Consider the following 17047-nt stretch of genomic DNA (forward strand, 5'->3'; position numbering starts at 1 on the left):
AGAATTGCTTGGTTTTGTATATGATTTACTACCTCTGCCACATAGTTCGGCGGCCGCAGAGCGAAAATTTTTTGAATTGTCCCTTATTAAAACCAAATTACGCAATAAATTGGAGTTTATTTCAATCAACCACACAATGTTAGCCAAAGAACTTTGTACGCAAAGCCCAGGTCCTCATTACGTTTGGTCGGTGAAAGACATAGGCTGGTCCTAGAAAAGTTATACAATGAGCGATGTAAAACTATTTTTATTGTACGTTTTTTTCGATTTAGCCCATCTATCTATATATATAAAAAGAACTGTACATTTTGATTGTCACTCCATAACTCGAGAACGGCTCGACAGATTGCTATGAAATTTTTAGGAAAGATACAGGAAGGAGAGATGATGGTTAGTTGATTTTGAAATCCCAAATTGGTTTAGCCATATATATATAAAAATCAAATTGTGTGTATGTCTGTGTTCGCTATGGAAACGTATTTCCCACACATCAATCATCACCAAATTTTGGTTATGGGTTCCTTCGATCAACGGGAAGGTTTTAGGCTAAAAATAATTTCGATATATAAAAGGTGCGTGGCACCTCCCACACAAATGGAATCTTTGGTACTGCATACCTTTGAAGGTATACATGCCAGAACATTGAAATTCAATGAGGAGTTATATGAGGCCAATCCCTAACACCACCAAGAAAATGCGGAATATGGAGAAAGGGGGCGTGGCACCTCCCATACAAATGGAATCTTTAGTAATGCATAACTTTGAAGGTATACATGCCAGAACATTGAAATTCAGTAAGGAGTTATATGAGGTCAATCCCTAACACCACCAAGAAAAGGCGGAATTGGGAAAAAGGGGCGTGGAACCTCCCATTCAAATGGAATCTTTGGTACTGCATAACTTTGAAGGTATACATGCCAGAACATTGAAATTCAGTAAGGAGTTATTTATATGAGGACAATCCCTAACACCACCGAGAAAGTGCGGAATTGGGAAAAAGGGGGCGTGGAACCTCCCTGTTATGATATAATGTTTAGTTTTAAGTACTTTAAAATACACCTCTGTACATGGATATGTAATTGGAAAGAACTTTAATAAAACAGTCATAAACCCGAAGTCAAGTCAACCAGTCAATTATACTACATAATGTCAGGTGAAAAGTGAAAAAATAAAAAAAATGACTGAAAATAAAATGAAGGAAAATCAATTTATCTCAATGGCAGCAAATTTGCCACCATTAAACACTAAAGCCATGAATTTGTCGCTAGAGTGGAAAAATTGGAGCAATCAATTCAAAGTCTTCCTCTTGGCAGCAAATTTAGAACAACAGTCCGACAGACGAAAAGTTGCAATTTTGCTACACCACATGGGCACAGAAAGCTTTGAAATTTTTAATTCATTCAATGTTGATATAGAGAGCGTAAAATACAAAGACCTGTGGCAATTGTTTCATAACTACTTTATGCCGAAAACCAACGTAGCAATTGAACGTCATAATTTCTTTATCAGACGGCAAACAGCTAATGAGTCTTTAAGTCAGTATGCCACAGCTTTACAAAATTTAAGCGTGACATGTGAGTTTGGTAATTTGCGGGAGGGCCTTGTAAAAGATATTTTTATTTGCGGATTATCACCAAACTACAAAAAGATTAAGGAGCGCCTTTTGAGTGAAGGTGAAATCAAATGGCAAAAAGCTTTCGAAATTGCCAGAAGCATGGAAATAGCGCGGGAAAATGCAGAAGCAACCCAAACAACAACAACAACAACTTCTAGTGACGAAATGATAGCAGCAATAAAAAGCCGAAGGCAGCAATTCAAAAAGCCGGCAGAGACGTCGCAGCAGCAAAATAAGCAAACATCACGTAACCGGTGCAAAAAATGCGGTCAAATTCATCGTTTCAAATGTCCAGCAGAGGGTATGACGTGTCATCTATGCAAGAAGCCAAATCATTTTGCGAAAATGTGCAACAACAACAAACACATAGAACAAAAAAAAGAAAAAATTCATAAAAACTGTCAAAGAAGAACGAAGTGGGTATGAAGAAAATGAACTCAGCAATGATCTGTTCATTGGGCTACTGCAGCAAACAAACACAGAAGGAGTAATAAAGGAATGGAACGTAAATGTGGATGTAAATGGCCACAAAATCAACTGTCAAGTTGACACGGGCTCGCAGGCAAATCTGATGTCGGTAAAAATATTTAAAATGTTGAATATAATTAAGATTAATAAGAATTCATTAAATAATATTGTTACATTTAGTGGTGAGAAACTACCAGTGCTAGGGAGTGTCAATCTTAAATTGCAACAGCAAGGTAACATATTGTCCGAGTTTTTACATTTTAGATATGAGCTGCAGAAGTGTTATAGGTTAAGATTTGGCAGTGAAAATGAATTTGGTACAAATAGTGAAGTCAATTGAGTCAATTAAATGCAAAGATATTTTGAAAAACTACTCAGATGTGTTCAAAGGTTTAGGTCAGTTAAAAAATAAGTGTCATCTTGAATTAAAAGAAAATAGTCAGCCTATTGTAGAACCGCCACGTCGCATACCTTTTAGTTTGTCAGAACCATTAAAGAGAGAATTAGAGCGTATGAAAATGTTAAATGTTATTGCTGAAGTTCAAGAGCCAACACAGTGGGTTAATTCCATAGTTTTGGTTACAAAATCCAATGGAACTTTGAGACTTTGTTTAGATCCTCGTAATCTTAACAAAATTATAATAAGGCCACGTTTTTCTTTTCCAACCTTAGATGAATGTAAGTCGCAAATGAGTGAATCGAAATTTTTTAGTACGTTGGATGCTAATTCGGGATTCTGGATGATACCTTTAGATGAGGAATCATCTAAGCTATGCACGTTTAGTACACCGTTTGGTCGATATAGATTTTTACGTTTGCCATTTGGCATAAACGCCGCACCAGAGATTTTTCACGCAGAAATGATACGTATATTTAGTGATATAAAAGGTCTTATTATATACATGGACGATTTTCTAATCCATGCGCCAAGTGTAGAACAGCATATTGCAATTTTGGAAAAAGTACTAGACAGGGCTAAAAGAGTAGGTATTCGCTTCAATAAAGCCAAGTCAAATATATTAAAAAGTGAAGTGAAATTCATCGGACATATTTTTTGTGAAACAGGTGTACGACCAGATGAAAATAAAATTAAATATATCAGTGAATTGTCAGTCATGTGATCAGATCGTTGCGCCATATTTCAATATGAAAGACGAAATTAATTTAATAGATGGGCTTATATTGAAAAACAGGAGAATTCTAATTCCAAAAACCCTTAGGTCTAAAATATTAAAACGTTTACATGAAGGTCACACTGGCATTCAAAGTTGTCAAAATCTAGCAAAAGATACAGTATTCTGGCCAAATATCAATAATGATATATACAATGTCGTTTCAAGTTGTGAAACTTGTATCAAATACAGAAACGCAAACCCAAAAGAAAATTTGCTTAGTCATGAAGTCTATTCAATCCCGTGGTACAAAGTAGGAATTGATTTATTTGAATTTAATAAAAAGTACTTTCTTTTGGTAGTCGATTATTATTCGAAATACATTGAAATAGAGTGGCTCAGTTCGGGATGCACTAATACGCTAGTAGTTACAAAGCTAAAAAGTATATTTGCGAGACATGGAATTCCTGCCATTATGATTTCCGATAATGGTCCCCCATTCAGTTCGAACGATTTTGCAAAATTTTGCAACGAGTGGTGCATTGAACATCATACCTCAAGTCCCTATATGCCTAGATCCAACGGTCTTGCGGAAAGATCAATACAAACAATAAAAAATATTTTCAAAAAATGTCAAGAATTAGGTGTTGATTACTACACAGCTTTGCTTATTATCGTACAGCTCCAAAAAATAATGCTCCTAGTCCAGCTGAACTCTTAATGTCTAGGAAGTTAAGGACAAAAGTGCCGTCGGTTTCAAAAAATCTAGAATCAAAAATTTCAAATGCTGATAACTACCAAAAGTCTATAATAAAGAAAAATAAAAAATCAGCAGAACTATATAATAGAAATTCAAAACGTCTCAACCCAATTGAAGTAGGTAAAAATATATATTTCAAGAAAAACCCTAACTCTCTGTGGCTTCCAGCAACAGTTATTGAAAATTGTAAGGAACCTAGATCCTATATTATAAAGGATGGGCATGGCTCTACTTATAGAAGAAATAGGCAACATATCTTGATTCCACCAGAAGTAAATGAAAACGCAGGAGAAGAAAAGAAAGAAGACGCTAATGAAATGATGTGTGAAACAGAAGAGAAAGGTAAAGAGAAAAGTACCGAAAACAATAATGAGAATAATACTGAAACAGAAAATGTAAATAACGCATTGAGATCAAGAAGTGGTAGGAAAATAATGCCCCCTAATAGACTTGAATACAAAAAGTGAAATTAATTTTATTAAATAAGTATACACTGTATTTTTATAAACATTTCATAAAAAGATTTGAAACATGCATTTATATAAGCTTGATAAATCTAAGCAATACTAGGAAGGGGAGATGTTATGATATAATGTTTAGTTTTAAGTACTTTAAAATACACCTCTGTACATGGATATGTAATTGGAAAGAACTTTAATAAAACAGTCATAAACCCGAAGTCAAGTGAACCAGTCAATTATACTACACTCCCATTCAAATGGAATCTTTGGTACTGCATAACTTTGAAGGTATACATGCCAGAACATTGAAATTCAGTAAGGAGGTTTTTGAGGTCAATCCTTAACACCACCAAGAAAATATGGAATTGGGAAAAAGGGGCGTGGCACCTCCCATCCAAATGGAATATATTATACTGCATATATCTGGATGTCGTAATGGTAGGATAATTAAAATTGGTAAGGAGCTATGTGGCGTTAAGTCCTTAAACCTCCAGTAAAATGTGGAATGGGGAAAAACTATGGCTGCCGTACAAACTTAAGTTATTTTAACACCTAAAGTTTGTTTGCATTGTCGAGTTTAGATGTTATGCTTTTGGACGTTTAGTAATCTGCCGCTCTTAAAAAAATTGTTTAGCTTCAGTCTATCTACATCTTCTATAAAAATCTAATTCTGTGTGTGTGTTCCCTATGAAAACGTGTTTGCTATACTTCGATCATCACCAAATTTTGGGTCGAGGTTCCTTGGTTCAAGACGAAAGTTTTTCATATTTCAGAATTAAGAATTTTAAATTTAAATGTTTTTGTTTTTTGGCTATGCGAAAGAACTATCTTAGCTCCCAAAAATGATCATGTTAACAAAATCAATGATCGCTTTCAAAATCAATTTCCTGGTGAAGTGACGAAATGTAAATCGATCGACACAGTTACAGATGAAGATAAAATTGTGAATTATCCAAATGAATTTCTATACTCCTTAGAACCAAAAGAAATGCCTGCGCATATATCAACTTTGAAAATTGGCTCAACAGTCATGCTTCTTCGGAATGTAATCAAAGCAACAATCATCAGCGGTAAAAGCAATACAATAATATAAAATAAGATACAAGAATAAAATGTTTTAACAGAAAATTTCACCAAATATGCGTACAAAATTCAATTCAATTTACAGAACAATAAATTAAATTATCAACAAACAAAACAGAAAAAATAACGCAACATCCATTCGATCTCTGGCGTTACAACGTGCGCCTGGTAAAGCTAGTATATTATAAACATATATGTTTTAAGTTTTTAAATATATACACATACATATATATGTATGTGTATAATACTGAAAAATATGACTATATGTGATAAAGAATAATAATTATCATCAATTTTAAGTGAAGCACTTTTTATTTGTTTGTAACGCCGTGTTGTTTTGTACCTTTTAAGTTGTTCATTATTACATTGTTTGTATACCAATAAATGAAAACAAATTTTGGTACTTTTTTTTTTTAATTTTGTCCTTTTTTGCGAAGAATTTTGGTCCCAAATGAAAACAGGCTGTGGCAACCGTGTTTACAAGTGCTGATCTAAGCTCTAACCACACTTTCGGCGCCTTGAGGTAAATAAAGCATTGGTGTAAACACCACCAGGAGGCTAGGAACGGTTTACCAATAGTATAGCTCTAGTCTTCCCAATATTGACATTACCTCTCTTACAAAAGTGTTTACCAGTGAATAAACTCTACGTGAAAACTGTTGTACATGGGATTAAATATTACTTCTGATGTGCGAATGACAATCAAAGCTATGCCGAACGTGGACACCTACATGCTCGTGTGAGAATCAGATCTTAATGAAAAACAAGTTTTCATGTCCTACATATTTTCGTACCCGCCCTAGGGCGAAAACAAGCTACGCCTTTGATACATAACTTTGACAAACCGAAAGCTATAAAAGCTCGATTGCATTTAATGTGCTCTTATAATCTTTAAATCAACTAAGTGCTCAAGTATAACTGTAGTACTTGAATATCTATATACATACATACTTATGTGCAAATAAGAGTTTTGCGCTTTTTGTCACAGATGGTTTGAAATATGTGATAAGACAAGCGCCGCGTTCTATAAAACACAAAAACATATTTGCATGTACAGTACCTACTCACTGAATTACGACCGATATCAAAACAAAATTTTAAAATATTGAAGCGCATTGATAGTCGAAATTAAGTAGCTCCTTATAATTAGTTGCAGCTTTTTTGACAGATAGTCTATTGGAAATAATAAGTAAAACAAGTAAGAAATCTAAGTGCCGTTGAAACCGAAAAAACATACTCAGCTATGCACTTGAAACGCTGTTGTTATAAGGTTGTGCAATAATACATACTAGCCGGACCCGTGCGCATCTCGCGCAACAAAATACAAAAGTCTCATATCAAAAGAAATCAGCTGTTATATCAATCAAACATCTTTCAATAAAAAATAAGAACTTACATGCGCTTGCGCCGCACATTGGGACGAACTTTTCAAAACCACCTACATATCACAAATATTAACCGATTTTAATCATTTTTGTACAGAAATTTTTGTAATTGAATTCTGAAGAGACTCACATCGCGGTATAGGTACTCATTTGTTTAAATAATTAAATTTTACGAATTTTAAAGGCAATTTAAATTCAGCAAATCCTACACCTTCTTAGACTATGATATTTTGTACTTATATTATTATTTACTTTCGTATGGATGTTAATTGATTGATTTATAAAAATTGCAGAACTATTTATTTAATAATTTGTTTATAAGTAATTTTATTTTAATAAACGAAACTATCATTTCGGGCCTTTTTTCTGTAAAGCCCAAATTTGGCACTTATTTAGAAAAAAAAACAATTTTGCAAAATGTTCTTTAAAAAATTGTTTAAACAAATTAATTTTGCAAATCAATATCAAATTTCAGATCAGCAATACCCACATCTCTTAAAGTGTATATCATTTTCTTAGTATTGAGCAAAAATTGTATGTATGAAAGTGATACATAAATACGTATTATAATATAAAGTTCTGCAAAGAATAGGCTATTTTGCAACAAATTATTTAATAAATAAATTAATTTGAAGAATCAAGCGATGTGAGTCTCTTGAGAATTCAATTACGAAAACTTTTGTGTAAACATTGATTGATTTTTCGAACCTGTAAGTGGTTTTGAATGAAATTAGTGCTTAATCCCCAATGTGCGCCGCCATCTGGCGAATGTTAGCAACTGCCGGTAATGCAGTGTTAGTTTTAATCAAATATTCACAATAGCTATCATCCGGTGGCAAAATCCTGAGCCAGATTAATAATTTTGCATGTAAATGCAACAACAACGATTTGAGCCAGATAAATCCAGATAGAACTCTGGTTCAATTTGTGAACCAGATAATTTGTTAATTACTTCTATTTAGTTTGGCAACGCTGCCTTTAATAAACCTACTTTTTCAAAAATAGATGTCGCTGCTTAGCCTTTCGCCGTATGAGTTAAATGAAAAACAGCGGCGAGATCTGCCTATCACATTTCACGTGTGCGAAAATTTCACGACATCTGCTTCTCAAGTCTCTCAATGATCCAGAGCATTCCCGTGAGAATTGAGCGTGAGCCGGAGCTGCAAAACTCACTGAAGACGGCAAAAAGTGCCATAGTACAAATAGATTTCTTTGTCTGCTCACAATCGTTTATTTTTAACAAATTATTTTAATAAAATCTAGCGAAACAAAAGTATTACCACCAATAATGCCCAAAGCTCGCTAATATCCCGAATCTCCATCTTTACAACCAAAGCTTTATTAATAGATTTGGATTCCAAATAAGATCGAAAAAGGGACCCGTACGTAAAAACAGCAATTAGAAATAATATATATGATATGATTCTATTCTGAACTCATTTTCGTTCAAAAGAAGCAAAAAGGATATAGAGGTTACCACTAATAAACTTGAGCTGGTAAAAATGCAGTTTAACAGTTGTAGCTATCAAAAAAATTTGTATGCCAAATTTCATTCGGATTTGGAGATCGACTTATGGCATTAAAGGTATTTTGGAAAGAGTAAAAAAAGGCGGGTCACACCCATTTTCAAAATTTGTTTAAGTTTTGTTCTTAGCTCAACCATACCAACCATACCACGACTGAGGTAGAATATCAATCAAATGTACTTAAATACCATTGAGTTATTTCAAACCTTGTTAAGGTTAGACCTTGAGGAAAAGTGGGCGTGGTCTTTAACCCATTTTAATTATCTTCACTCAGTCTATATAATTTGGCAAGGATAGTGTCTCTGCCAAATTCAAATCTTTAACGGCTTTTGAATCACAGATTCTTAAACTTCCAAATTTTCGTCTTCTAAGGCCCGGTTTTTCAGTAGTTGGTTAAGCTAAGCTTAAACTAAGTTTGCTTAAACTCTAGTCAAATTTAAACTACAGTTAAACTACTTAGCAGTTTTTCAGCCACCGTTTGAGGCCGCCGGGGTAGGCTTTTTTGTACGACAACGTTGGTTTTTTTATTATCTAAATAATTTGTAGATACGACAACAGCTGGATTTTGCTTACCCATCAAACATTTAAAAGATATTTCTCCAGCGAAATATATATCTAGTTCCGGAGGTGATATACAACATCATTATCTAGTTATTCTTAAACCAGATAGTTCTCAAGTTGATATCCAACTTCATTCTCCAATCATTCCAACCTTTGAGAAATTTTGTAAAATTTATAGTTCCCGAGTTGATCTCCAACGTCATTAGCATTTTCATATTATGATCCAACCTTTGAGAAATATACATTTCTCAAATAAATATTCAATACGTTTCTCCAGTTGATATGCTAGATTGGATATCAAGTTGAGGTGAAGTTGAAAAAAATCTCAAAGTTGGTGGCACCAAATCCAATAGCTATTTATTGTGAGAAATAAACACCTAATTGATAGCAGTAATGAGTAATTTATCAAAAATAAATTATATATGTGACCCGGCCTGTAAAAAGGTGGCTTGTGACTCAAAAAAGAAATTGCGAGAAACAGCTGTTAAAGATAAACAATGCATTTCTTCAGTTTCTTAGTAGTTTTTCTTTTGCATTATGAACAGTCGTGCCCAAAAGGCAACCAGAAAAGGCAAAAGAGCATAAATGAGATAAGTTCGTGTGTGCATATAAAGAGCGATGGTTTTTTTCAATGCAAAGCACAAACCAGTTTCTGACCGAAAAAAAATCGTGTGAGTGCTCAGACGTGTGTCGCTTGTGAATAATGTCTGTCGAAAAAGAATTTAGCGAGGTTTTTCAAACATATTTCTGTGAAAACGAATAGAATGATGATTGTTTCCATGATGTTGGTATCAATTACGAGGACGAACTACAAGCATTTTTTCAAGCCGAAGGTCAAATGGAAGTGGATGAAAATATTTTTACAGTGGACTTGTGTATTACAGATAACGAAGAAAAGGAATTGGTAAATATATTTATTTCGCAAGATTGCTGTAATAATAAATTCCAAAAAATTATACCGCGAAAGATGATAGAAACTGCAAGAAATAACTATCAAGAATTATCAAAACATGAACTTGATTCGGTTATACTGAGCATATCGAATCAGCAATGATGTGCACGGACAAACTTAGAGATGCTTACACAGAAATGACGAAATGGAGGAAACATGGAAGGCAAAAAGGCAAAGATGTTGAAAGGCATAAATTGATGTTCAATTTTTATCACTTACCTGTTTGCCGTTCATTTTTCCTTTTTGTGCATGCGTGTGGAAGAAAACGTTTTCAAAATTCACTTCGACATTTTCATACACATGGTGCCATAACACGGGTACATGGGTTAGCAAATAAACCATCTACACATACGAGAGCGTTTCAACCATCTGACATCCAAAAAGCTGTTAAATTTATTGAGTATACAGTCGATCTATTGGCTCTTCCACTGCCAGGACGTTTACCCAAATTCAAAGATTATCTCGTCATGAAGCTGCCATCTAATGAGACAAAGGCTTCAGTATATCGTAAATACATTTATTCACTCGGTAATGATGAACTTAAAATGAGTATTCGTTCCTTCCGACGCATATGGGCCAAATACATACCATATGTGACAGTTATGAAACCAGTAGATGATCTCTGTGATTACTGTCGTAGTAAGTACGCCATTGTTTACTTTTTTCAAAGTTGTATCTATTGTAATTAAAATTGTCGTTTTCTTCAACAGTGAACTCAATATCAATTACGCAAGCCAAAAACGTTCCTGAACTTGAACGTGAAGAAAAACTTCATATTTTTCTTGATCACTTACAAAAAAGCTCGAAATCAACGTGCATACTACCAAGAATGGTGTGACAATACTGATGATACTGAAAAGGTCTTATCATTCGATTTTGCGCAAACGGTCCATTATCCAGTGTCTCCCTCAACAACCAGGTACAGCCTACTTCAAAGCAACGAAAAAGTGCGCAGTCTTTGGAATTACAGACGAAAAAGGAAAAATACAGGTTGGGATTTTATCGTATCAAAGTATCTTGATTATTTTTTTTTCGACAGTATAATTACAGGATAGATGAGGAACATGATTGATTGGCAAAGGTCCAAACACCGTTGTCAGCATCCTACATTATCATTTGGAAACGTATTGCAAAAATGTCCAAACAATTGTACTTTTCTGCGATATTTGTGTTGGACAAAATAAGAATAATGTTGTGATATCATATCTGTAATGGCGGCTGGTTCGAGGACTCAACACTACCATTTTATTAAATTTCCTATTGGCGGGGCATACTAAGTTTGCCCCAGATCGGGTTTTCGGTATTTTCAAGGCCAGGTATGCTATCACTAATATTGATACATATGAAGAGTTGCTGCAGTGCGTCATACAATCGTCACCAGGTGGCCATAATACAGCTGTTTCGTCGAAAAAAGTCCTTTGGTAAGAATGGGATTGTTATTTTAAACAATTCTACAAGCCACTTAAAGGTATTACACAATTCCACTATTTTATAATGGGCAAAAACTCTTTGAAAACCAAAAAATTTGCTGACAGTAAAGATGTTGATTCATTTCAACTGTCATTAATCCCAGTTGATGGCACCATGCCCGAAATTATTCAACCAGTCCGTTTATCTCTGCAGCGTTAGTGGTACATTTATCAGAATCTCAGAAGCTTGGTTTCAGACCCCACGAATGCGGATATATTGGCTCCATTTCCATCGAAAATGCCACCAAAGTGGCATCGAAGGAACCAAAGGCTTCATCGTCAAAACCTAAACCTTCAAATCAAGATCCAAAAAAGAAAGAACTGCAGAAACTTGCGACTTCAACTGCAATAAAAAAATCAAGAAAACGTAAGGCTGGAGATGAGGCCAGTTAGGACTTTCTAGTTTTCACCACGTGAAAGAGCGTCTCAAAAACTATCGAAACCAGAAAAAAGTGGAAACATTTTCTTTTAGTCATAGGCCGGGTCACATATATACTTTATTTTATTTTCGTGAAAATACTGTAGTATTGGAATCTTACACTTGAGTCCAGTTAAAGAACCACAAAATGGGAACTATCATTTTTTCAACTTTTATTTTCAGTTAAGTTGAGCCATTGTTTCGTAATAACTCAAATAATAAATAACAAATGCTTGTGTGGGTATATTCGACGCCATTTCGAACGAACGCAAATCACCGATGGGTTAACTAGAGTTTAACCCTGCCAGATCGGCCGCAAAGCTCAGCTTAAACTTCAGTTTAAGTAGACAGAAAAACTGCAGAACAAGTTTAAGCGTAGTTTAACAGACAAAGTGAGTTGAAATTGTAATGAAGAACCGGGCCTAAATGTGGGTGGTGCCACGCCCATATTCCATAATTTTTTTGAGTTGATGTTTTGCGTCATAAAACCAATATACCTATCAAATTTCATTAGCTTAGCGGTATTAGATTTGTAACTATCTAATTTTTTTAATTTTTCCATATCGAAAAAGTGCGCGTGGTTATCGTCCGATTTCGCTCATTTTCAATATCAATCTATTGCGCACTGTCTAAGCGTGTGTCGTTGAACACATAAGCGACACCCTGTTCCTTTGGTGTTTTTCGGGTCCTGTAAATACGAGATAAGAGATAACATATATCTATGAAATGGTTGTTTGGTGAGCGTAGCTCATGTTTGGCAGATGGCTGGAGGACATGACAGAGGTGGGGTTACACGCACAGTTTGGCAAAACTTCGGGTTAGTATTCAGTTTGTGGTATTGAGGTCAACTACTCGAAAACGGTTATCCGATCCAGAGCTTCGACTAGCATTGTCACCATATTTGAGAATTTCCGATGTCCTGTTGAGGACGTATGTTTTCCAGGTGAAGAGTGGTTTTTCTAACCAGGCTATATTGATAAATCGTACCGAAGAATGAGTTCGTGAGGTGGTAGATTCAGCTTACTTCGAAGCTGTTTCGTATGTTTGGAGGGTAAGACTTCTCATGGTGCGAGACTTACGGTTCGAAGAGGTACTAACTTGTTTTTAGCAGCTAGCAAATGGGATGAAAATAAATAAACACAGGCGCAAAGTGCTTTTTTCGAATTATCTGAAAACTCATGTAGCTGGATGAGTTTATTGAGCGATTACTGCGCCCGCCCAGATATTTTAATTTTTTTGATGTGGGTTAGGTTTTCATAAAATAAACTCCATTTTCAGAGAGCCCCGGCTTGGCGTCTTTTTCCAATTTCAAATCTCCTGTAACAACTTTTTCGCAACAATCATTATTAGCGATAGTCATCCTGCGGGTTCTCGTCCTTTCTGCTGATAGTGGGTCTGTCAATACGTTCCACTAAATTTCAAGGATTCTTGTCGAGCTGGAATCGTGGAATTTGAGGAAGTCGTCATCTAATAAGTCAGGGTCGGGAATGGGTTTCGAAATTTCAGGGTGATTTGCTGGCGTTTTCTCAAAAGGAACCCTGTCTGTGTTCAGGCTTCGATAACTTGGGTCACGCGTTAGCGAGAGAATATTCGTCTTAACAGTCGTCCGCGAATTGGTATAGGCAATTGACACCAGTCGAAAATCTTATATCGCCAGAGTTGGATGTTTGCGAAAAATAATTTACTAAAAATCTTCATCTTTATTATAGAAGCAGTGCAGGCCATCAAAAAGATTTTAAACAAGTTGATTATAACGCTAACATTTTAGTTTAAACCTGACACCACTAGCAATGCCAAAAAATTTTTTAAACGAGACGTCGGCAAATAGTGAAGCAATTGTTCGCACTCAATTCACACGTATTCTTATTCTCTTTAGTTTAATCGTCTCTGAGCATTTGGCGCAGTAACATCGATTGTTTGCGTCGTACGGAATGTTGACGAATGTTGTCCATATGTATATTAGGATTACATATTTTGTAAACAAAAATATGTATTAGGGGTATTTATCGTGCCAAAGCTGTACCTGGATAAACATAAACCTTTATTTTACTGCGTAGAATTGGCAAAATCAAAAAAAAAAATCACAACGTACGATTTTGTCTTGTTGCTTGCTAATAAGCGAATGAACAACGCAAAACGCTACATCAAGTGATATGAGCAAGGGTGGGCATGAGCTTAGCACCTGCTAAGCGGCCATATACGTATACAACGAGCGAACGAAAAATGACTACTTCGTCAAAATCAACGACCAAACACATTTAGTTTGCTTTCGACGTCCGTACAATAAGGAGGTGTCGCACGCAATATTACCACAGAGAACGGTCGAAAAATACGTACATATGAATGAAGAATTTTCAATGTTGTCCCCGAAAAAGTGTTTTTAATTGTTTTGCATTTTTCAGAAGTAAAATATGGTAGTTTTAGTATTTTTAAACTGTTTTATTTAGCTTGACTTGACAGGCCGATGTGAACGAATTTTGTAATTAAAATTTAAGTAACTTTCCGATAAGGTACAAGCTTGAAACTTGAAATATAATATATTTCAAAAAATCGTATTTGTGGTCCGATTAGGCTCATGTTTCATATCGCTTCATATAACGATTCCTAAGGAATTTCTTCTGCTTTCTTCACTGCTATAAGTTCCGCCTGAAACACGCTGTAGTAATCAGGCAACCCGTAGGATCTATTTATTTTTGGACCAACTCAGTAAAGAGCAGATCCAATCCCTTCTATTAATTTAGAACCATCCGTATAAACGTGTATAGCACAGGGGTAAGATTATTTACGCTCCTGTGGAGTAAAACGAAATGTCGACTTAAGCTTTGCTTGCAAATGAAGTTTATAATTTTCCCGCAAACTAAGCATTGTAGCTTATTGGCGCTATTTAAAACAAAAAAAAAAACTCTACTTCCAATTCAATCTGAAACATTTTGCATTCATAAGTACGTACAATACTTTCGTATTGTACGACCAAATACTGTACCAAGACTGTGTGTGATACGTGCTTATTGTACAATCGCTGGAATCAAACTAAATAAATATTTGATTTTGCATTCGTGCTAGCCACGCTTTCGTGTATACTAACACTTTCTCAATTTCGTAATCGTGTAAATGTAGTGGTGCCCACCTATGGATATGAGCGACCATCGCGCTCTCACTAACACATCTGCATTTTCATTTTGCCGACGTCTGATTTATACCAGGGGTCCCCAAAATCAAAACTGTCGCTGTGTGAGTAAAACTAAAATCATCTTATTGGTAGTGGTTTAGTTGTTGATGAAAAATCAATGAGGTAGGACGTATGCACGCATGTTTAACAAACAAAAAGTAAATCGTAAATATGCCATATAATTACTACTTTATTACTTGATTCTGAGCAAAAATTTAAACAAATATATTATTAACATTAAACCATGAAAACATTCTGCGCATGAGCGTTTGTTTGCAAAATACCTTTTCGCAAATGCGCAAATAAACAATAGCCTCACCCGATGTTGCTACTCTGCTCTGCTTGTTCAGCGACAAATAAAGACGAAAGAGTGGGGGCTGCTCTCTACCTCTGTTTTCATAGGCGTGTTCCGATAGAAACACTTTCTTGGCCAGAGCGTCATCTTTCATTCGCATAACATGGCCTAACCAGCGCAGCCCCTGCGTTTTAATTTGCTGGACTATGTTGATGTATACGTAGAGCTCGTACAGCTTATCGTTAAATCTTCTTCGGGACTTCTTAATTATTCTATACACCAGATTAAACGGCATGTCGAGGATAGATCTAGAAAGGCCATAACAGTCGGCTATGCCTTTAAAGCAACTGAATGTAGGCCTGCCTTGGAGCGACATTTGATTTGGCCTTGTCACCAATCTGGAAACAGTCCCGCAAAACCTCTATACCACAAATTCTCTGTCAGAGGACAGAGTGGCACAAATGGCATGATATCTCCAATCCATATCCAGAATCCACAGCAGTATTAACGGATGGCTCTAAACTGTATGACAAATGTAGGCATTGGTATTTACTCAAGAGATATTTCGCTCACCTTAAGCATTAGGGTACCGGGCCATTGGCGCGTCTTTTAGGCAGAACTAATAGTCATAAAGGAGGCTGGCCGATAGCTACTGTCTAAGAATCTCACGTCCGTTGCAATTTACTCTGACAGTCAAGTAGCGATCAAAGCTCTTCAAGGCAGGAGCATTTTCTCAATAGAATGCAGACAGTGGTTAAATGAACTAGCCTTTCGGTTCAACACAATGGTGATGTGAGTGCCGGGTCACAGCGGTGTACCTGGGAACTGTGTTGCTAATGAACTATGAAGGAAAGCCATTGAACAGACCGATGTAATTCTGTTAAGCCACATGGCTCCTACTCTAGCAACGTGCAAACACTTCCTCATGTCTAAATTTAGCGAGAAAGCCACTAGAACCATCTTGTGAGGTGTCTCGACAAGCTTGGCCTCGCATAAAGTAGAACCGAACCAGATTCCTTAACAATACCAATCCTCCCTGCTTATGTCCACTGATCGAGATATTACCGGGGCACTATCAGACGGGATTACACGGCAAACGCATGGGAATCTCAACCACGGACTTCTGGCGAAGCTGTAGAGCAGGAGAGGAAAGAAGGTTTTGAACATTTCCTCAATATGGAATGTCTGAACAAGCACTTCATTGGCTGTGTTTAGCGTAGATTGTGACCACTGAAGTTGAGTTGAATTGTAATGGCTCAATTTTTGCATATGTAAAGGAGGAAATGTGCCACAATGGGCCAGCTATAACTATAAGCTAACCAGAGGTATCTGTTTAGAACTTATTTATATATTTTACTAGCTTTACCAGACGCACGTTGTAACGCCCGAGATCGAATGGATGTTGCGTTATTTTTTCTGTTTCGTATGTTGATAATTTAATTTATTGTTCTGTAAATTGAATTGAATTTTGTACGCATATTTGGTGAAATTTTCTGTTAAAATATTTTATTCTTGTATCTTATTTTATATTATTGTATTGCTTTTACCGCTGATGATTGTTGCTTTGATTACATTCCGAAGAAGCATGACTGGTGAGCCAATTTTCAAAGTTGATATATGCGCAGGCATTCCTTTTGGTTCTAAGGCGTATAGAAATTCATTTGGACAATTCACAATTTTATCTTCATCTGTAACTGTGTCGATCGTTTTATATTTCGTCACTTCACCAGGAAATTGATTTTGGAAGCGATCATTGATTTTGTTAACATGATC

At 35.7% G+C, this 17047-nt stretch overlaps 1 protein-coding gene across 1 annotated transcript in view; it reads left to right on the plus strand.

Annotated features, from left to right (window-relative positions):
* The first annotated feature begins 1682 nt into the window (after positions 1–1682).
* The window catches only part of Flo2 (flotillin-2), a 305802-nt gene continuing 290437 nt past the window's right edge, over positions 1683–17047 (plus strand). Inside the window, exon 1 of the mRNA XM_067781781.1 lies at positions 1683–2316. Coding sequence (XP_067637882.1) covers positions 2187–2316 — 130 coding nt within the window. The 5' untranslated portion in view covers positions 1683–2186. The remainder of the gene's footprint in view (positions 2317–17047) is intronic.

This window comes from Eurosta solidaginis, chromosome 4 (genome assembly GCF_040869045.1).
Source record: "Eurosta solidaginis isolate ZX-2024a chromosome 4, ASM4086904v1, whole genome shotgun sequence".
NCBI lineage: Eukaryota > Metazoa > Arthropoda > Insecta > Diptera > Tephritidae > Eurosta > Eurosta solidaginis.